This window comes from Balaenoptera borealis (assembly GCF_965194805.1).
Source record: "Balaenoptera borealis genome assembly, chromosome: 4".
Lineage (NCBI taxonomy): Eukaryota > Metazoa > Chordata > Mammalia > Artiodactyla > Balaenopteridae > Balaenoptera > Balaenoptera borealis.
The window spans coordinates 121,194,848-121,218,006 of NC_138861.1; the positions used below are offsets into that span (position 1 = coordinate 121,194,848).

The 23,159-nt window shown below is 36.2% G+C and overlaps 2 protein-coding genes across 2 annotated transcripts in view; one reads left to right on the forward strand and one right to left on the reverse strand.

Moving 5' to 3' along the window:
• The window catches only part of PITX2 (paired like homeodomain 2), a 274,777-nt gene that overhangs the window by 118,147 nt on the left and 133,471 nt on the right, over positions 1-23,159 (reverse strand). Inside the window, exon 4 of the transcript XR_014243676.1 lies at positions 15,727-15,839. The gene's annotated coding sequence lies outside the window, so the exon portion shown is untranslated. The remainder of the gene's footprint in view (positions 1-15,726; positions 15,840-23,159) is intronic.
• The window catches only part of ENPEP (glutamyl aminopeptidase), a 104,955-nt gene that overhangs the window by 9,386 nt on the left and 72,410 nt on the right, over positions 1-23,159 (forward strand). The window contains exons 2-3 of the mRNA XM_082389200.1: positions 5,359-5,500; positions 7,539-7,670. Of these exons, the coding sequence (XP_082245326.1) occupies positions 5,359-5,500; positions 7,539-7,670 (274 nt within the window). The remainder of the gene's footprint in view (positions 1-5,358; positions 5,501-7,538; positions 7,671-23,159) is intronic.

A 23,159-nucleotide genomic window follows, 5' to 3' on the forward strand; every position in this document is an offset into this window, starting at 1 on the left:
CATGCAAATAATGACAATTTTACTTATTTCTTTCTTATTTGGATGCCTTTTGTTTTCTCTTCTTGTATGATTGCTGTGGCTAGGATCTCCAATACTATGTAAATAATTGACAAGAATGGGCATCCTTGTCTTGTTCCTGATTTTAGAGGAAAAGCTTTCAGCTTTCCACCGCTGAGTATGATGTTAGCTGTGGGTTTGTCATGTATGGGTTTTATTATGTTGAGATATGTTCCCTTTATACCAACTTCAGTGAGAGTTTTTATCATGAGTGGATGTTGAATTTTGTTAAATGCTTTTCCTACAGCTATTGAGATAATCATGTGATTTTTATGTTTCCTGTTGTTAATGTGGTGTATCACATTGATTGATTTGTGGATCTTGAACCATCACTGCATCCCTGGAATAAATCCTACTTGATCATGGTGTCTGATCCTTTTTATATATTGTTGAATTCAGTTTGCTGATATTTCATTAAGGATTTTTATATCTATATTCATCAGAGATATTGGTTTGTAATTTTCTTTTTTTGTAGTATTTTTGCCTACTTTCAGTATCAGAGTAATGGTGGCCTCGTAGAGTGAATTTGGAAGTGTTCCCTCCTCTTCAATTTTTTTAGAATAGTTTGAGAAGGATAGATATTAGCTCTTCTCTATATGTTTGGTAGAATTCCCCTGTGACGCTGTCTGGTCCTGGACTTTTGTTTGATAGGAGTTTTTTTTAGATTGGTCTGTTCAGATTGTCTATTTCTTCCTGATGCAGTCTTGGAAGATTTTATGTCTCTAGAAATTTATCCATTTCTTCTAGGTTGTCTAAGTTATTGCTTTATTGCTGTTCATAATATTCCTCTTATTTTTTTTAATCTCTGCTATATTGGTTGTAATTTCTCCTCTTTCATTTCTTATTTTGTTAATTTGGGTCCTCTCTCTTTTTTCTTGGTGAGCCTGGCTAAACACCTAAAAAGTTTGTTTATCTTTCCAAAAAAACAGCTCTTGGTTTTATTGATCTTTTCTATTTTTTTTCAGTGTCTATTTATTTCCTTTCTGATCTTTATTATTTCCTTCTTTCTGCTGACTTTGGGCTCTGTTTGTTCTTCTTTTTCTAAGTCTTTTAGTTGGTAGATTAGGTTATTTATGTGAGACTTTTCTTGTTTCTTGAGGTAAGCCTGTGTTGCTATAAATTTCTCTCTTAAAACTGCTTTTGAGGCATCCCATAGATTTTGGATAGTTATGTTTTTATTTCCATTTGTCTCAAGGTATTTTCTGATTTCCTCTTTGATTTCTTGATTGACCCATTGGTTTTTTAGTAGCATGTTGTTTAGTCTCCACCTGTTTGTGTTTTTCCTGTTTTTCTTCCTGTAAATGATTTCTACTTTCATACCACTGTAGTCAGAAAAAATGCTTGATATAATTCTTATCCTCTTAAATTTGTTGAGACTTGTTTTGTGGCCTAGCATACAATCTATCCTGGAGAATGTTGCATGGGCTCTTGAAAAGAATGTGTATTCTGCTGTTTTTGGATGGAATGTCCTGTAGATACATATTAAGTCCAACTGATCTAATGTGTCATTTAAGACCACTGATTTCTTAATGGTTTTCTATCTGATGATTCTATCTGGATGACTGTCCATTGATGTAAGTGGTGTGATCAAGTCCCCTACTATTATTGTATTATTGTCAATTTCTCCCTTTTTGTCTGTTAATCACACTCATATTCCCAAATTAGTTATCTGGCTTATTTCTGAGGTGTGACTAAACTGAAACATTCTCGCAGAGAGTGACCTTTCCTCTTCCTTTGCCTGGGGAAGAAATCAGAATCAAGAGGAATTCAAAAGAAAAAAGCAGCTGACTAAACATGGGGTTGGAGCCTCATGGATCTTCTTATAAATCCTTAGTACACTGGGGAAGTGTACAGGCTTCTTTATATTCTGATGCATTTGCAATTCACTACAGTCTACATGTGTTAGAAACTTCAATTGATTAGTTAAACTGTTATCACAAAAACTAATCAGTAATACTGAAGAATAAATTCTTGGCTGGGACTTTTTGGGTAACTTTATTTTGAAATAATTTCAAACTTAACAGAACAGTTACAAGAACAATACAAGGAACTCCTAGGAACACTACCAATTGTTTACATTCTGTCCTATTTCCTCTCTCCCCAGCAACCCCATGTCTCTCTCTCTCTCTCTCGACCTTTAGAGTATATTGAAACATTGTCTCCCTTTACCTCTTCACATTCAGTATATATTTCTTAAGTACAGGGACATTTTCTAACATAACCACAGTACAGTTATCAGAATCAGAACATTTAACATTGATATGATAATAATCTAATCCACAGTCATAATCAAATTTCATCAATTAACCCAGTATTTTTTTCCCAGTCCAGTATCCAGTTTGGATTCATGCAATGCATTTAATGTCATGCCTTTTTAGACTCCTTTAAACTGGAACAGTCCCTTGCCTTTCTTTGTCTTTCACAACCTTGATATTTTTGAAGAGCACAGGCCAGTTATTTTGAGAATATCCCTCAGTTTTAGTTTGTCTGATTTTCCTCATGATTTAAAAATGCAAGTTAAGCATTTTTGTCAGGAATTTCACAGAAGTGATACTTAGTCCCTCTCACGAAGTCACATCAGGAGACACATTATGTTGATTTGTACAATTATTAGTGATCTTTGATTACTTGCTTAAGGAGGTATCCAACAGTTTTCTTCATTGTAAAGTTATAATTTTTTTCTTTGTAAGTAATTTTCAGAGAAAGTGTTTGAAACTATTCAGATACCCCTTTCCTCAACAAACTTCCATCCACTTTGTTTTGGCACCCACTGATGATTTTCTAAAGCTATCATTCCTCCTAAAATTATTAGTAGGCAATCTACTGTAAAGAAGAGCTTTCCTTCGCCCCACTTATTTATTTATTCATATGTTTTATCATGGATTCTTATTTTAATCAGTAGTTTATAATTCCATTACTTATTTTGATGTCCCCCCAGATCTGGCCAGGGGTAATCCCCTCAAGCTGGCTTTTGTGTCCTTTTAACTTATTCTTATGATTCTTTGAAAACTTCCTTACTTTTTGGCAAAGCAAGATGTTCCAGGATCATTTTGGACCTTTCCGATCCAGCACTGGAATCAGCCATTTTTATGAAGAGTTCTGGTTCCTTTTATTGGAGTGTGGTAATGGGAACTAGTTGTGCTCATTGCTACAAGCTTGTCATTTCTTCTAGTCCTGTTCAGCAGACAAAACTAGGAAATACATGTCTCTGTGTATTTTTATATCCATTTACATATATAGATACATGTGTATGTGAAAAATCATTGAATATACACTGAACCTGCAGTTACAGTTCAATACCAAGGTCTACTCTTCCTTTTTTACAAGTTTATAACTCTTCCCCAGCTGTGAGAAACCTGCCTTCTGTTCTCCTCATTTTTTTTTTTCATTTGCTCAAGCTTGGGATACAGAGAAGATTGTTTCTGAACTGTTAACTCATGCCACTGCAACAATCCAAATCTAAACCTACTTACTGGAGCTCAATATTGATTTACAGTTATTTTTAGGTAAAATTTATATACATTAAATGCACACAACTAATGGGAACAATTCAATGAATTATGACAAATGCACACATCTTTGTTAACCACACCCATAAAAAGGTATAGTTTTTTTTTTTTAACATCTTTATTGGAGTATAATTGCTTTACAATGGTGTGTTAGTTTCTGCTTTATAACAAAATGAACCAGCTACACATAAGGTATAGATTTTTTCAGTCATCCCAGAAAGTTGTCCCCCTCAGTCAACAGTGTCCTAAAAGACAGCCCTTTTCCAGTTTTATTTTTTACAGATTAGTTTTTTTGGCTGAGTTTTTAACAACTAATTTTTGTATCCAGAGGGTTTTTAAAAGAAATTCAAAAATATTTTAATTTCTTGTAGTTGGATGTTGACCTATGACATATTATTTTTTAGATAAGTTAATGTATATAATGCATCCTTGAACCCAAATGAAATGAAGACACTTACCATGGCCTCTGCTGACCCCTTAGTCCCTCCAGTTCACTGTACTTCAGCTACACTGGACATCTTTCAGGTCCTCAACCATATTAAATTCTCTTCCACTTTAGAGACTGTGCACTTGCTGTTCCCTCTGTTAAGGAAACACATTTTCCCTAATCTTCACCTGTCTGGGTTTTTCTCATCATTCGGATCTCAGCAAACCATCACCTACTCCAAGAGATTGTCCCTGACTACTTTACCTAATATTGCTCACCACTTTTCCTGAGTCATTCTCTGTCGCTTCCCCTGTTTTATTTTCTATATAGCTCTTATCACTCTCCTTATTTATTTATTTATTTGTTTATTCTTTGTTATTCCCTCAGAATCTAGAATAATGCCTGGTAAATGTGTGTGTGTGTGTAGGAAGGGGTTCAATTAATATTTATTGGATCAATGAACAATGTAACAATTTGTTATTCTTTGTGAAATACCTTCCTTAGTCTCTGAGAATTCTGAAGGATGAAATACTTTCTTTACACAAATTATTAATGAATATGTCAACATTTCTTTCCTTTTACACTTTTTACTCGCTTACTCTTCTAATGAGCAAATGTACAATATCTTACTGTAATATAACTACATGTAAAAAGTTTACATTCATTGATTTTTTTTGAGCAATTACTCAGAAAAAAATATTTCCACTTTGAAATGATGGAAACATTAAATATTAACATTTTAGCTTAATAAGCATTAAGTTAGAGCCATAAAGGAATACTGTCTCTTTCCAAAAGTGGACTTTAAACCTGGCCAAAGGTTGCTTCACTGGGAGATTGCTCGGGGGCTGACTTTGCATGAAAATGAAAACTAAGGGATTTGTCCCTGGTGTAACATAAGTAAGAAAGAATGTACTATTAGGGACAGGAGCTGTGGACTCTGGAATACACTCCTCTACTCCGTGACAGGACACAGCTGTTCACACTCACAAGGACAGGTACAAGCAAGCCTTTGAGTTTGGCTTCGTGTTTATCTACTTGTCGCTTGATGGCTTTAGGATGGAAAGAGTGATAGCTCAGAACTGGATTGATTTTTGCTCATTTAGAGTTCACAGATTTTTAGTTATGGCAACAAAATACCTAACTACTCATATAAAATATCTGAAGCAGTTTCTGAATTTTCATTTATTTGTTAACCTAACAATTCCAGGAAAGACTTTGACAACTATTTGATAGTTTTCTGGATGGAAACTCATTTTAAGAAATGCAGTAGTTCTAATTACATAGCTGATTCTTTTCTATAGGAATAGAAACATAGGGGCTATCAGCAGAGGCAACATATATTTTGTTTGTGTGTTTATTTCTAAGGAGCATAGCAGCCACTGATCATGAACCAACAGATGCCAGGAAATCCTTCCCTTGTTTTGATGAGCCCAACAAAAAGGCAACTTATACAATATCTATCGTCCACCCCAAAGAATATAAGGCACTTTCAAATATGCCAGTGGAGGTGAGTATTTTAAATTTTTTCATTTATGCAGATAGTCTGTTTATAATATCAGGTAAATTACCTGCTTTGCTATGAAAGAACCTACTGAATTCTAAAATAAGTGTGCTCTAATAGCTTATTTAGAGGCTTGAAAATACATTTGGGCAATCTCTTTTCTTTGAGTACTAGACATCTTTAATTCAAGATATCACATTCCAGTCAAAACACCATGTTAGGTTTTCTAAGCAAGAATGGATACAGTAGACATACATTAGCTGGGTTCTGCTTAAATGAAAGAAGCCCCTAATCATGACTAATTAAAGGCAAACTAATGGAATTACAGATTTTAAAATATTCAAGGGCCTAATTACTATTATTGGCTTTCAGTTGAATATAAACCCAGTTTTTAATATAGGGCTACTACAAAAAATCATCACTTAAATATTGGAATATAGCCACAACTCCAGGAAACACCATGCCCATAGGTATTCTAGTGAACAAGAAGTACTCATTAAATGTTAAAAAAAAAAAAAGGCTACAATAAGTTCTGTTTGTATAATTATTAACATGACTCTTTCCTCTGTTACTGCTCCTCATCTCCAGAATGGGTAACTCAGTTAACTAAAGCATCATTACCTCAAGGTTGAGGTTTATTATTCCTTATACCTTTGACATGTAAAAGGGTGAAGCTCATCCTTAGATATAATTGTCACCTACCTAATACCAGAAAAGCACTGTGCCTACATTACATCTCCCATCTTTCTGATCCACTATGTGAACTATCATCACTGAAATTCATCCTCTTTAATTACAAATATTCCTCGAAAAAGCAAACCAAAGCTGTAAGAAGGTTAAAAAGTAAACTGTTGGTGTAAGCTTATCAACTTTTCTTCTGGTGTCAGACACCTGGGCAATTGGGTTTTGATTGGAGAAGAAAGAGGAAAGGATAAACCTAAACTATGACACTCTAATCCAGAAGACTGGATCAGAATAAAATGCCATCAGAATTTTTTGGCATGGAACGGAGAAAATGAAGGTGGGAGGAGTAAGAATGCAAACTTTACTAACCTCCGTTTATGGTTTCCTCACATGACCTTTTTGTTTTGCAGAGTATATACTTCTTCACTTTCACCTAGTTCCAGAAACTAGTCCTGGAAGAAGGTGAATAATCTGGGTCCTTAGGAGATCGAAACTACTACTAGGTTTTTATCATAGAGTAACTTTGCTGGGGCTCCAACTCTTCTCTATAAGCATGTGCACATAACATGCTTGCCTTGTCGATGATGCATCAGGTTCTAGTCTAGCCTCCCTCTCTTAATCCTTTTTTAAAGCTTTCCAGTGTAGAGTGACTCACTGTGTGGCTGCAGGGCATGTGGAAATGTTTAAACAATGGGTAGCAGGAGTTAGGCAACTATTCATGGATGAAGTATTAGGACTGATGACTGGCGGAGAGAGGAAGGCAAAGCTGGCATGGACAGAAAACCAGACAGATGGGGTCAGTAGTTGCATGAAGTAATGCAATCCTTCTCTCTCTCCATGGTAACCAAAGCAGTGACTTTAGTGACCATACCCTGGGTCTCAGATGGAGACAACCAGAGATGGAAAAGACAACATGACATCCTGCTATGCCTGGTATAGCTATTGCCCTCTCGCACATAGTCAAATCAGCAAATACCTGCTTAGTTCTTCCTGTGTGCAAGGCACTGAGCACTAGCCTTTTCTTCATTAAGAGGCCATAGTACCTGCTCAAATATTATGGCCAGGATTGTGTGTTTAATGTAGAAAGATAAACTCCTGTCCAGTTTATATCACAAAGTTGTATTACTCCCTGAGAAACCTCATATGGTATATAGTTCAATCACTCTTTCACAGTACTAAAAATAAAATGAATTTTCCTCTAGTTTTTTTCAACATCACCAGTTAGGGGTAAAATTTCTTTTTACACCTAAGCTTTGACAAAGGACTTCTGACTGGAAAGCTAGGTTTGGAGTAATTTTTTGTTTGTCTTGTCCATGATTGATCTTTTTATAAATAAAAGATTATCTTTTGCTTTCAATAGAAAGAAGAGTCGGTGGATGATAAATGGAATCGAACAACTTTCCAGAAGTCTGTTCCCATGAGCACTTACCTGGTGTGCTTTGCTGTACATCAATTTGACTCCGTAATGAGGATATCAAATAGCGGCAAACCTGTGAGTACCATTATATATTTTTTAAATTTACCACCTATGCATTTGTGATTTTATAATTTTTTTGAATAGTTTTTTCTTTTTTCACACAACAGACCAGAAAAGCCCGTTAGTCACCAGGCTCTGTGAGCCTGATGATACACTGAATAATATAGAAAAATGTAAGCTGAAAGGACCCAGGTGAAAAATAAACAAACAAAACAGCCATAGGAATGGATAGTCTTGAATTATTTTAAGGTGAAAATTCACTATAAGTCCAAAGCTAGCTCCTAAGTATATCAGCACAAAGGTATTAAATATTTGCACATATAGAGACTGTCATACAGAGTGAAGTAAGTCAGAAAGAGAAAAACAAATATCGTATATTAACGCATGTATGTGGAACCTAGAAAAATGGTACAGATGAACCGGTTTGCAGGGCAGAAGTTGAGACACAGAGGTAGAGAACAAACGTATGGACACCAAGGGGGGAAAACCGCGGTGGGGTGGGGATGGTGGTGTGCTGAATTGGGCGATTGGGATTGATATGTATACACTGATGTGTATAAAACTGATGACTGATTTTAAAAAAAAATTGCGCATGCTTAATTTAGTAAAATGATTGGGTATATGTATTTGGGTGGGGTCCCAGATGAAGACCAGAGGGAGAGGAGGAAACCAGAGGGAAATGAATATCCTTCAAGTAACTAAGCACTGAGATGTTTGTGGTGCCATTCCAATATGTAATTCAACATAGGACAACAGCAAAGTATCAAAAAGCATTTTCTAAAAGTGTAAGAAAATACAAATAAGCTTTTTTTAAATCAAAATGATGAACTGAATAATTTTCTTTTGAAAAACTAAATACTTTTACCTAATTATTTTTCTCTTTTGGGGGGCCCCCATTTTGCTCATGCCCTGAACACTTGCTAAGCTAATGGTTAGTCTGCCTCTGTGATACATATTATATATATAAAACATTATAATCTTTGCAATATAATTTTATAAGGAAGAAATCATCGCTCCCACTTTACAGATGAGAAAATTGAAATAATGAATTTAATTAATTTGCTCAAGATCACCCAACTGGCAAGTGGTGGAGACTCAAATTCCAGATTCTTTTCAAACAATGTACCCTGCTAAACGTTCTGAAATGTGATATTCTGAAAAATATCTTTACCTCACTGGAGGGGAGAGATGCTCCTCCCTCCACCCCATTTACAGAAGACAGGCAACCAGAGTTTCCCTCCTGCAAAAACCTGTGGGGTTCTTTTCTTCAAAACTGAACAGAACCTTGCAGGAGAACTTAAAGGCATCTAATGTGAATGTCAATTCAAGGTAAATTCCACCTCTTTGGCATTTGACTGGCTCCCTACCCATTCACTCTAAATTGAAATCTAGCCCTTAACACCCAAGCACAAATGCTCCAGTACAATTTCCCACTCCAGAGAGAATTACAGGAAAACCACACTACTTATATCTATTTGAAAGTAACATTGGTGGGAACCCACACCAGTCTCACAGTACTAAATTCTTAGAGCTAAACAGACAACCTAAGACAAACAGGCATATGAGGAAAACAAGCAACATAAAAGAGAAAATCCAAGACAAACAGAAAAGCACAGTGTGAGTAAATAAGAATAGTTAGGGAAACAAAAAAAAAAGCCATAAAAAATTAAACATTCTGACAACACAACCTTTAATTATTACGCTCAGAGATTCAAGAAGATATGATCACCATAAAATAAAAACAGAAAACTATAATAAAACAATCAGAAATAGTAGTCAGAGTTTAAAAAAATAATTTCCAAAGCATGACCTTGCTCTAACCTCCAGGAACTTGTTGCTAATTCCTTCAAAAACCAGAGCCCAATAAGCAAATAGCTTTAGTTGCTGCCAACTACTTTGTGTCTTTATCAACTCCACGGAGATGCTTATATTGTTTGAAGCCCTGATACATCTCGTGGGTTTTCCACTTTTACACTGCAACTATCATTTCTGTTTGTTTGCAGTGGGGGTACATTAAAGCATCAATATACTGCATGATCTAGAGCCAAAATCTCTGTATTACTTGTTCAGTTAAAAAAAAAAGATTAAGCTAGTTACTTTTTGTGTAATACAACATTTTTAGTAGAAATTTCATGAATCAGAAAACCATTCTTATCCACTCTGTTTCTGACAGTATTATTCTGGTATATTTATCACCTGCTATTCATAGTCGGATTACACTGGGCAGTCCAAAAATCTATAATACCCTGCCTGAACTCACCATTCTGGCAAGAATCCTTTATATCAGTAAATACTGAATCGAGGCTTATATTCTTCTTAACTGTTTACCTGGAGTAGCAGATATTAGTACTTGAACCATTCACTATGCTTAAAATGTCCTGGTTGCTCATGAAGATTAGAGGACCCAACCCTAAAAAACTGTTAGGAAAAAAGGTAACCAAGTTTGGAAGGTAGCTCAAAAGACTTAACTCTACTTATTTCCTTTCTTGAATATTAGTTGCATTACATTTTTTTATTGAGGTATAGTTGGTTAACAATAAATTTCAGATGTGCAACATAGTAATTCACAACTTTTAAAGGTTATACTCCATTCATAGTTATTATAAAATATTGGCTATATTCCCTGGGCTGTACAATATGTCCTTATAGCTTATTTATATTACACATAGCTGTTTGTACCTCTTAATCCCTTACCTGTATTTTGCCCCTCCCCTCCCCCTCCCCACTGGTAACCACTAGTTTGTTCTCTATATCTGTGAGTCTGTTTCTTTTTTGTTATATTTATTAGTTTGTTTTATTTTTCAGATTCCACATATAAGTGATATCATACAGTATTTGTCTCTCTCTGTCTGACTTATTTCACTAAGTATAATACACTCCAAGTCCATCCATGTTGTTGCAAATGTCAAAATTTCATTATTTTTTGGCTGAGTAGTATTTCATTGTATCTATCTATCTATCTATCTATCTATATATATATATACACACCACATCGTCTCCATTCATTTGTTGATGGACACTTAGTTTGCTTCCATATCTTGGCTGTCGTAAATATGCTACTATGAATACTGTGGTGCATATACCTTTTTTTTTTTTTAGCATCTTTATTGGAGTATAATTGCTTCACAGTGTTGTGTTAGTTTCTGCTGTATAACAAAGTGCATCAGCTATATGTATACATATATCCCCATATCCCAAATCAGAGCAAGATCCTTTTTGACCCACCTCCTAGAGAAACGGAAATAAAAACAAAAATAAACAAATGGGACCTAATGAAACTTAAAAGCTTTTGCACAGCAAAGGAAACCATAAACAAGACAAAAAGACAACCCTCAAAATGGGAGAAGATATTTGCAAACAAAGCAACTGACAGAGGATTAATCTCCAAAATATACAAGCAGCTCATGTAGCTCAATATCAAAAAAAACAAACAACCCAATCCATATACCTTTTTGAATTAATGTTTTTGTTTTCTTTGGATGTATACCCAGCAGTGGAATTGCTGGGTCGTATGGTAGTTCTATTTTTAGTTTTTTGAGAAACTTCCATACTGTTTTCCATGGTGGCTGCACCAATTTATTTTCCCACTGACAGTGCACAAGGGTTCCCTTTTCTCCACACCCTCTCCAGCATTTGTTATTTGTGGTCTTTTTTATGCCAAGTTTTCAGAATGAGTTTGATTTTTATAAGATTTTAATGAATTTTTTAAAAATTTCTTTCTTTACTGGAAGGACTATTCTAAATTAAGGTCTCTTAATCTTCCCTGAAGGAATGTATTTAATTCAGGAAGCCATAGAAGATTGCTAATGATCCTTATTCTTTATTTAAATTTACAAAAACAATATTAATAAAAAACAATATAAAATTCTATGAGGTAAGTTAGATTTTTTTAATGTTTATTATTTGTTTTGAAAAATTCTACTGCAGGAATGATAATCACCAAGCATCAAACAACTCAAATTTTGAGTTAAATGAGAAGTAAGCTGCCAACAAATGTTTTGTGTAACCTAAGCGACGATGCTGGGTTTCTTCTCAAACAACACCTCATGGCAGCTGAGCTCTGGAACTCAAAGTTCTGAACACATTGTGAAACTTCAAAGCCACAGCAAAATTACAGTCCTTAGTCACCCAAACTTCAAGCCAAGGTTCTGCATATTTATAATAATTTATCTATGGATAAGGGACAATCTAAAATTTAGGAAGAATATATCACATTCCTGTGATAAAGCAGTCACAAAGAAAAGTTGAAAAAACACTCAAAGTATCACTATTCTTTTCTACTAAGTATTCCCCCTCCCCAAATTTCTGCCTACTGCTGGAAGAATATTTAGAAGAACATAAACTTATAAAAAATTAAACACATTGATGACCTCCTGTAATATCAACCATGTACCTTAAACACGCATTTATAGAATTAAAAACAATATCAAGTTCTCTTCTCTTTCTCATCCTGGCTACATCAGCACTGATAATAAAATTGAGGGTTCCTCCAATCAGAATGTTTTATCAGTCTTTGTTGAGCACATACTATGTGCACAAGGAGGATGCTAAGCCCTGAAGGGAGTGAAATATGCTAAGGTATCTGTACTTCAATTGAGATGTGAAACAGAAGTGGTCACCACTGTCCAGTGTCACCCAACTGTGTTTTAAGGTCTCTGCTGATTATGCCATTTTTGAGTGCCAAAGATCTCATCTTCTGCTTTAGGGGGCCCTGCAAGGGTCCTGGGCCATTTAAAGGGGTGTGTCTATTTGGAACAGTAGAGATAAGATAGAAAAACCTCAAGAGATGAACAGGTGCTAACTCTGCTGGATGATCGGCAGTGGAAAGGCAGACTGTTATCAATGGGGAGAGTGATCATACATTTTTATCACTTACAAAATATAAATAATAGAGAAGGTGTTATTAATTATGCTGGCATAAGAGGTGTAAGCAGATAAGCAACAGACTTACATTCCTGGGACATTCTGGGCAAACCTGGATGTTTGGTCACCTTTGTCAATAGAAGATGCTCAGCAGACAAGGACAACAAAAACATGGACGCAGGACACAGCAGACCTGCAGGGCTGCCAGGTGGTGGTGGGAACCCTGTAGGCACTGGCTGGGCTTCTGACTAGGGTGATGGTGGTAGTGGTGGGTAGCATCTGTTCAATCTGATTCCTTTCTGTTCACATGGTCTTCCCAAGTTCAGTGCCTTCACCTCAGACTTTAAGACACCCTTCCAGAGCCTTGCCCCTTCAATCTTAGTACTCCTCTCCTAGGGTACTAATTTATTGAGACAGAGCCCTCTGGACGTCCCTCTAGTCTCTTTCCAATCTATTGTTACAGCATAAACGTTGTGGTTTGCTTTTTTCCTTGCCTTCTGTTTTTATTGCTAAAATCCTTTTCAACCAGGCTCTTGCAAATCAAAACATTTTGGCTTTCAAATTTATTGTGTAGGCATGAAAAGCCTATTCTGGACTTCAAAAACTTAACTTCTATTTTTCCCCCCTTCATTCTCCTAGTATTCCTAATGGTAATGTGGATACCACCCACATATAAGGAAGTGCAGACAAAGAAAATTACAGAGGTTAATCATTCAATATATTATCTCTAATGATACTAACGTTCTTGATGGGACACACAGAGCTATTATGTGTCAAGAATTGCTTACGCTTAGCTTATGAACTGCTCACATTATCAGATAGGTACTGTTGTTATCTCTATTTTGTAGCTAGGGAAAGTCAGGTTTCATTCTTAGGAGTAGAGAAAAGAAGCAGTATGATATAGTAAAAAACAAACTTTGCGCTGAAGTTTAGTGTCAGTTTTGTCTTACTTCATTTTTCTTATGTACACATTTTTCTCATGCACACAATGTACACAATGAGGAAGTTTATTTTTAAAACTCTTCAAACTCTAAAATTTGAAATAGAAGTCTACAATCCTTACCTAAAACCTTTGTGTCTAGTTGTATGTTGGAAGTCAGAAATTTTCAGATTTGTGAACGGTAATATGGTACGAATATTGAGTATTATTGAGTAACTACAGTGGGCTCTGGGGCAGCACATTATAATCAAACAGTAATATTTCTGCAGCAATATTTTTTAGTGAGAAAAATAAAAATTATTTTTAAAAACTCCTATCAGTTCGGGTCAGATGTTACTGACAAATTAGTTTGCTTAGAACATATAAAAAAACTTTTGATTTTCAGAGCTCTTTGGACTTTATAATTGTGAAAACTGGGCTAATGAAAGGATTGGGGTAAAGATATCATCAGTGATACAAAACATTATATTTTATTATTATTAATAGTGCCAGATTCATAGAATTGGTGTGTAGAGTGAGACATTGCATGGTAAGTGCTTATCACATTACCTGGGAATTTTTAAGTATCCAGTAAGACTAATAGTTAATCATAATGATTACACATAAAAGAAGTGACAGCAACCAATTAGAATAAATTCTCGTGGACTTAAATTCTATCTCTCAAATTCCTGGAGACCCTTAATTAAAAGGACAATATTAACAACTCTAAAAGCGTTCTTTACAGTAGGTTGCCATATGATAAGAGAAAGGCAACAACAACAACAGTGATAAAGCAGATGTAAGATGTATCACACCTCCCAAAAGAATAGTCAGCTGCATATAAGCTTCAGAAAGCACAGATTTTACACCTGACACTAGCTCAATAGACGCAGTGCTTTGAGTTATGACTAATAGTACCCAGGGACCTCCCTGGCAGTCCAGTGGTTAAGACTCCATGCTTCCAATGCAGGGGGCATGGGTTCAATCCCTGGTCGGGGAGCTAAGATCCCAGAAGCTGTGCAGTGTGGCCAAAAATAAATAAATTTAAAAAATTGTATCCAACAGTGGTATATCTAGGTAATTTAATTCACTTAGGGAACTTAGTATCTTTAAAAACGAAATATATGCATTCAAGTTAGGTTCTTGAAGCCTTACAAACTTCATATATATATATATATAAGCTTTATATATATATATATATATATATTTATATATATATATATATTTATATATATATATATATATAAAGCTTATATAAAAACCTTTATATTTAACCTTTAATAGAGTCTTTGAATAATAAAGGCATATATGACTTTTTAGAAAGTAAGAAGAAACAGTATGCATGCATGTCTCCTTCCTCACCCCATGCTATTTCAATATGGTTATCACATGCTTTAAAAAAATCATCTCAGTAAAGCAAGCATGTAAACTAGAACGATAGTAATTATTACAAAGCAATGACAATTCAGGAGTAATTTACTGAATTTTGTCATGGACAGAAGTGCTGAGGCTCAGCAAATGATGGAGGGGAGTTAGCAGCTTCTAGCAAAGCCCATAGAAAGTAATCTTTAAAATAAAAATGTTTCTGATATATGGCAGATAGGACACATAGATATGCTTTGGCTAATAATGTTACAAGGTTAACAGGCTGTATCTATATATTCTGTGATTGCTTAGCTCAGTTGATCAAAGCAGTGGTCATAAAATATGATGGATTATACAACAAAATAAGGGTCATCGATCACATGTGATCTGCAGACTGGCCAGACTGTAAAGACAGAACATACTTCTCTGTGGTGTTGAGTTTCTCAGAAACAAGAAAGGCAGGCATTGTTTTTATTTGGATTGAATTTACACTAACACCAATCCTATTTAAGGACACTGCATTCCTGTTGCTGCCAACAATAGAAATATGGAGAGTAAGAAAAACCTGATTATATTGTCTCAGAAGCATTCTGATTGAAGGGAGTCAATCTACCAGCATGGGCAATGAGAACATATTGACAGAAAAAGCACATAGTCTTTCTCCTTCCCATTGCTCCACCTAAGGTGGGAGACCTCACTGTTCTCTCTTCTTCCTCTTTTTCAACGCTCTTTCACTCTCCAAATATCACGTGCAACACAAAAGTACAGAGTGTGTACACAACAGCAGAGTGAGGCAAGAGGAACTACCCTTTCTGAAGTTTTTAACAGAAGAGAACAGATGTGGTGGAAATTCTGAGAATCTCGGTTTACAACATGACAATGCTATATGAACGTGATAGTTTTGATTTCATAGGGGGCAATTACCTTTGCTCTGTTCAGTGGCCATGAACTGGATCCTTAGTTTCACTTAACTTCTTGGAAAACGCATGTTGTTCACAAAGAGAACAGGAGGGCGGTGAGGAAGTGTATCACTTCTTCTAGAAAGCAAAAATAAATAAATAAATAAAACAAAACAAACTTTAAAAGAAAGGGGATGATAAATGAGTGAATTTTGTAGCCTTTGGAGATGAAGATGAACACATCTTTACTTAGGCAAATAAAGCAAGAATGTCAATCACCCAGTAGCTTGGGAGAACAGTGAGTCAGTGATAGTAATTTAAGGGATGCTTTTTATTTTTATTTATTTATTTTATTTTTTAAATATCTTTATTGGAGTATAATTGCTTTACAACTTTGTGTTAGTTTCTGCTGTACAACAAAGTAAATCAGGTATACGTACGCATATATCCCCATATCCCCTCCCTCTTGAGCCTCCCTCCCACCCTCTCTATCCCACCCCTCTAGATCATCACAAAGCATCAACCTGATCTCCCTGTGCTATGCTGCAGCTTCCCACGAGCCATCCATTTCACATTTGGTAGTGTATATATGTCAGCGTTGCTCTCTCATTTCATCCCAGCTTCCCCTTCCCCCCCCCCAAACCCCGTACCCTCAAGTCCGTTCTCTACGTCTGCATCTTTATTCCTGTCCTGACACTAGGTTCATCAGTACCGTTTTTTTTAGATTCCATATATGTGCGTTAGCATATGATATTTGTTTTTCTCTTTCTGACTTAACTTCACTCTGTATGACAGCCTCTAGGTCCATCCACCTCATTACAAATAACTCAGTTTGGTGTCTTTTTATGGCTGAGTAATATTCCATTGTATATATGTGCCACATCTTCTTTATCCATTCATCTGTTGAAGGACATTTAGGTTGCTTCCATGTCCTGGTTATTGTTAATAGTGCTGCAATGAACATTGTGGTACGTGTATCTTTTTGAATTATGGTTTTCTCAGGGTATATGCCCAGTAGTGGGATTGCTCAGTCATATAGTAGTTCTGTTTCTAGTTTTTTAAGGAATCTCCATACTGTTCTCCATAGTGGCTGTATCAATTTACATTCCCACCAACAGTACAGGAGGGTTCCCTTTCCTCCACACCCTCTCCAGGATTTATCGTTTGTAGATTTTTTGATAATGGCCATTCTGACTGGTGTGATGTGATTCCTCATTGTGGTTTTCATTTGCATTTCTCTCATGATTTGTGATGTTGAGCATCTTTGCATGTGCTTTAAAATTCACGATTTAATGTGGTTTTATATATATATATATATATATATATATATATATATTCAAAAACTACCATTTTATTTGTTAAAGCATACCATTATGCCATATTGAAGCACTACAGTGTTTTTGTTTTCTAACATCTTTATTGGAGTATACTTGCTTTACAATGGTGTGTTAGTTTCTGCTGTATAACAAAGTGAATCAGCTATACATACACATATATCCCCATTTCTCCTCACTCTTGCATCTCCCTCCCACCCTCCCTATCCCATCCCTCTAGGTGGACACAAAGCACCAAGGTGATCTCCCTGTGCCATACGGCTGTTTCCCACTAGCTATCTATTTTACATTTGGTAGTGTATACATGCCCATGCCACTCTCTCACTTCGTCCCAGCTTACCCTTCCCACTCCCCATGTCCTTAAGTCCATTCCCTACATCTGCATCTTTATTCCTGCCCTGCCCCTACTTTCTTCAAAACCATTTTTTTCTTAGATTCCATATATATGTGTTAGCATATGATATTTCTTTTTCTCTTTCTGACTTACTTCACTCTGTATGACAGTCTCTAGCTCCACCCACCTCACTGCAAATAACTCAATTTCGTTTCTTTTTATGGCTAAGTAATATTCCATTGTATATATGTGCAACATCTTCTTTATCCAGTCATCTCTCGATGGACACTTAGATTGCTTCCGTGTCCTGACTATCCTAAATAGTGCTGCAATGAACATTGTAGTACATGACCCTTTCTGAATTATGGTTTTCTCTGGGTATATGCCCAGTAGTGGGATTGCTGGGTGGTATGGTAGTTCTATTTTTAGTTTTTTAGTTTTTTTTTTTTTTTTAAAGATTGATTGATTGATTGATTGCTATGTTGGGTCTTCGTTTCTGTGCTAGGGCTTTCTCTAGCTGCGGCAAGCGGGGGCCACTCTTCCTCGCGGTGCGCGGGCCTCTCACTATCGCGGCCTCTCCCGTTGCGGGACACAGGCTCCAGACGCGCAGGCTCAGTAATTGTGGCTCACGGGCTTAGTTGCTCCACGGCATGCGGGATCCTCCCAGACCAGGGCTCGAACCCGTGTCCCCCGCATTAGCAGGCAGACTCTCAACCACTGCGCCACCAAGGAAGCCCTATTTTTAGTTTTTTAGGGAACCTCCATACTGTTCTCCATAGTAGCTGTATCAGTTTACATTCCCACCAACAGTGCAACAGAGTTCCCTTTCTCCCCACGCTCTCCAGCATTTGTTAGATTTTTTGATGATGGCCATTCTGACCAGTGTGAGGTGATACCTCATTGTAGTTTTGATTTGCATTTCTCTAATGATTAGTGATGTGGAGTATCCTTTCATGTGTTTGTTGGCAATCTGTATATCTTCTATGGAGAAATGTCTACTTAAGTCTTCTGCCCATTTTTGGATTGGGTTGTTTTTTTGATATTGAGCTGCTTGTACATTTTGGAGATTAGTCCTTTGTCAGTTGCTTCGTTTGCAAATACCTTCTCCTATTCTGAAGGTTGCCTTTTCATATTGCTTATGGTTTCCTTTGCTGTGAGAAAGCTTTTAAGTTTCATTAGGTCCCATTTGTTTATTTTTGTTTTTATTTCCATTTCTCTATGAGGTGGGTCAAAAAGGATCTTGCTGTGATTTATGTCATAGAGTGTTCTGCCTATGTTTTCCTCTAAGAGTTTTATAGTGTCTGGCCTTATATTTAGGTCTTTAATCCATTTTGAGTTTATTTTTGTGTATGGTGTTAGGCAGTGTTTTAATTTCATTCTTTTACATGTAGCTGTCCAATTTTCCCAGCACCACTTATTGAAGAGGCTGTCTTTTCTCCATTGTATATTCTTGCCTCCTTTATCAAAGATAAGGTGACCATATGTGCGTAGGTTTATGTCTAGGCTTTCTATCCTGTTCCATTGATCTATATTTCTGTTTTTGTGCCACTACCACACTGTCTTGATTACTGTAGCTTTGTAATAAAGTCTGAAGTCAGGGAGCCTGATCCTCCAGCTCTGTTTTTCTTTCTCAAGATTGCTTTGGTTATTCGGCATCTTTTCTGTTTACACACACAAATTGTGAAATTTTTTGTTCTAGTTCTGTGAAAAATGCCATTGGTAGTTTGATAGGGATTGCATTGAATCTGTAGATTGCTTTGGGTATTATAGTCATTTTCACAATGTTGATTCCTCCAATCCAAGAACATTGTATGTCTCTCCATCTGTTTGTATCATCTTTAATTTCTTTCATCAGTGTCTTACAGTTTTCTGCATACAGGTCTTTTGTCTCCTTAGGTAGGTTTATTCCTAGGTATTTTATTCTTTTCTGTTGCAATGGTAAATGGGAGTGTTTCCTTAATTTCCCTTTCAGATTTTTCATCACTAGTGTATAGGAATGCAAGAGATTTCTGTGCATTAATTCTGTATCCTGCTACTTTACCAAATTCACTGATTAACTCCAGTAGTTTTCTGGTGGCATCCTTAGGATTCTCTATGTATAGAAGCATGTCATCAGCAAACAGTGACAGTTTTACTTCTTCTTTTCTGATTTGGATTCCTTTCATTTTCTTCTCTGATTGCTGTGGCTAAAGCTTCCAAAACTATTTTAAATACTAGTGGTGAGAGTGGGCAACCTTGTCTTGTTCCTCATCTTAGTAGAAATGGTTTCAGTTTTTCACCACTGAGAACGATGCTGGCTGTGGGTTTGTCATATATGGCCTTTATTATGTTGAGGTAAGTTCCCTCTACGCCTACTTTCTGGAGGGTTTTTAACAAAAATGGGTGTTGAATTTTGTCGAAAGCTTTTTCTGCATCTATTGAGATGATCATATGGTTTTTATCCTTCAGTTTGTTATATGGTGTATCACATTGATTGATTTGCATATACTGAAGAATCCTTGAATTCCTGGGATAAACACCACTTGATCATGGTGTATGATCCCTTTAATGTGCTGTTGGATTCTCTTTGCTAGTATTTTGTTGAGGATTTTTGCATCTATGTTCATCAGTGATATTGGCCTGTAGTTTTCGTTCTTTGTGACATCTTGTCTGGTTTTGGTATCAGAGTGATGGTGGCCTCATAGAATAAGTTTGGGAATGCTCCTCCCTCTGCTATATTTTGGAAGAGTTTGAGAAGGATAGATGTTAGCTCTTCTCTAAATGTTTGATAGAATTCACCTGTGAAGCCATTTGGTCCTGGACTTTTGTTTGTTGGAAGATTTTTAATCACAGTCTCAATTTCAGTGCTTGTGAATGTTCTGTTTATATTTTCTATTTCTTCCTAGTTCAGTCTCGGAAGGTTGTGCTTTTCTAAGAATTTGTCCATTTCTTCCAGGTTGTCCATTTTATTGGCATATAGTTGCTTGTAGTAATCTCTCATGATCGTTTGTATTTCTGCAGTGTCAGTTATTACTTCTTTTTCATTAATAATTCTATTGATTTGAGTCTTCTCCCTCTTTTTCTTGATGAGTCTGGCCAATGGTTTATCAATTTTGTTTATCTTCTCAAAGAACCAGTGTTTAATTTTACTGATCTTTGCTATTGTTTTCTTCATTTCTTTTTCATTTATTTCTGATCTGATCTTTATAATTTCTTTCCTTTTGGTAATTTTGGGGTTTTTTTGTTCTTCTTTCTCTAATTGCTTTAGGTGTAAGGTTAGGTTGTTTATTTAAGATGTTTCTTGTTTCTTGAGGTAGGATTGTATTGCTATAAACTTCCCTCTTAGAACTGCTTTTGCTGCATCCCATAGGTTTTGGGTCACTGTGTTTTCATTGTCATTTTTTTCTAGGTATTTTTTGATTTCCTCTTTGATTTCTTCAGTGATCTCTTGGTTATTAAGTAGTGTATTGTTTAGCTTCCATGTGTTTGTATATTACAGATATTTTCCTGTAATTGATATCTAGTCTCATAGCATTGTGGTCAGAAAAGATACCTGATATGATTTCAATTTTCTTAAATTTACCGAGGCTTGATTTGTGACCCAAGATATGATCTATCCTGGAGAATGCTCCATGAGCATTTAAAAAAGTGTATTTTGTTGTTTTTGGATGGAATGTCCAATAAATATCAATTAAGTCAATCCTGTTAATGTATCATTTAAAGCTTGTGTTTCCTTATTTATTTTCATTTTGGATGATCTGTCCATTGGTGAAAGTGGGGTGTTAAAGTCCCCTACTATTGTGTTACTGTCGATTTCCTCTTTTATGGCTGTTAGCAATGCCTTATGTATTGAGGTATTCCTATGTTGGGTGCATAAATATTTACAATTGTTATATCTTCTTGGATTGATCCCTTGATCATTATGTAGTGTCCTTCTTTGTTTCTTGTAATAGTCTTTATTTTAAAGTCTATTTTCTCTGATATGAGAATTGTTACTCCAGCTTTTTTATTTCCATTTGCATGGAATATCCTTTTCCGTCCCCTCACTTTCAGTCTGTATGTGTCCCAGGTCTGAAGTGGGTCTCTTATAGACAGCATACATACTGGTCTTGTTTTTGTATCCATTCAGCAAGCCTGTGTCTTTTGTTTGGAGCATTTAATCCATTCCCGTTTAAAGTAATTATCGATATGTATGTTCATATTACCATTTTCATAATTGTTTTGGGTTTGTTTTTGTAGGTCCTTTTCTTCTCTTGTGTTTCCCACTTAGAGAAATTCCTTTAGCATTTGTTGTAGAGCTGGTTTGGTGGTGCTGAATTCCCTTAGCCTTTGCTTCTCTGTAAAGCTTTTGATTTCTCCATTGAATCTGAATGAGATCCTTGCCTGATAGAGTAATCTTTGTTGTAGGTTCTTCCCTTTCATCACTTTAAATATGTCCTGCCACTCCCTTCTGGCTTGCAAGTTTCTGCTGAAAGATCAGCTGTTAACCTTATGTGGATCCCCTTGTATGTTATTTGTTCCTTTTCCCTTGCTGCTTTTAATATTTTTTCTTTGTATTTAATTTTTGATAGTTTGATTAATATGTGTCTTGGCATGTTTCTCCTTGGATTTATCCTGTATGGGACTCTCTGTGTGTCCTGGACTTGACTGAATATTTACTTTCCCATATTAGGGAAGTCTTCAACTATAATCTCTTCAAATATTTTCTCAGTCCTTTCTTTTCCTCTTCTTCTTCTGGGACCCCTATAATTCGAATGGTGGTGCGTTTAATGTTGTCCCAGAGGTCTCTGAGACTGTCCTCAATTCTTTTCATTCTTTTTTCTTTATTCTGCCCTGTGGTAGTTATTTCTACTATTTTATCTTCCAGGGCACTTATCCGTTTTTCTGCCTCAGTTATTCTGCTATTGATTCCTTCTAGAGAATTTTAAGTTTCATTTATTGTGTTGTTCATCATTTGTTTGCTCTTTAGTTCTTGTAGGTCCTTGTTAAATGTTTCTTGTATTTTCTCCATTCTATTTCCAAGATTTTGGATCATCTTTACTATCATTACCCTGAATTATTTTTCAGGTAGGCTGCCTATTTCCTCTTCATTTGGTCTGGTGGGTTTTTACCTTGCTCCTTAATTTGCTGCGTATTTCTGTCTTCTCATGTTGCTTAACTTACTGTGTTTGGGGTCTCATTTTCGCAAGCTGCAGGTTTGTAGTTCACATTGTTTTTGGTGTCTGTCCCCCGTGGGTAAGGTTGGTTCAGTGGTTTGTGTAAGCTTCCTGGTGGAGGGGACTGGTGCCTCTGTTCTGGTGGATGAGGCTGGATCTTGTCTTTCTGGTGGGCAGGACCACGTCCGGTTGTATGTTTTGGTGTGTCTGTGAATTTTTTATGATTTTAGGCAGCCTCTCTGCTAATGGGTGGGGTTGTGTTCCTGTCCTGCTAGTTGTTTGGCATAGGGTCTCCAGCACTGTCACTTGCTGGTTGCTGAGTGGAGCTAGGTCTTAGCGTTGAGATGGAGATCTCTGGGAGAGCTTTTGCCCTTTGATATTACGTGGGCCGTGCAGTCTCTGGTGGACCAATGTCCTGAAGTCGCCTCTCCCACCTCAGAGGCTCAGGCCTGACACCCGGCCGGAGCACCAAGACCCTGTCAGCTACTCGGCTCAGAAGAAAAGGGAGAAAAAAAGGGAAAGAAAGAAAGGAAAAAATAAAAAAAATAAAGTTACTAAAATAAAAAATATCTTATTAAAAATAAAAATGTAATAAAAAAAGAAAGAAAGAAGAGAGTAACCAAACCAAAAAACAAATCCACCAATGATAACAAGT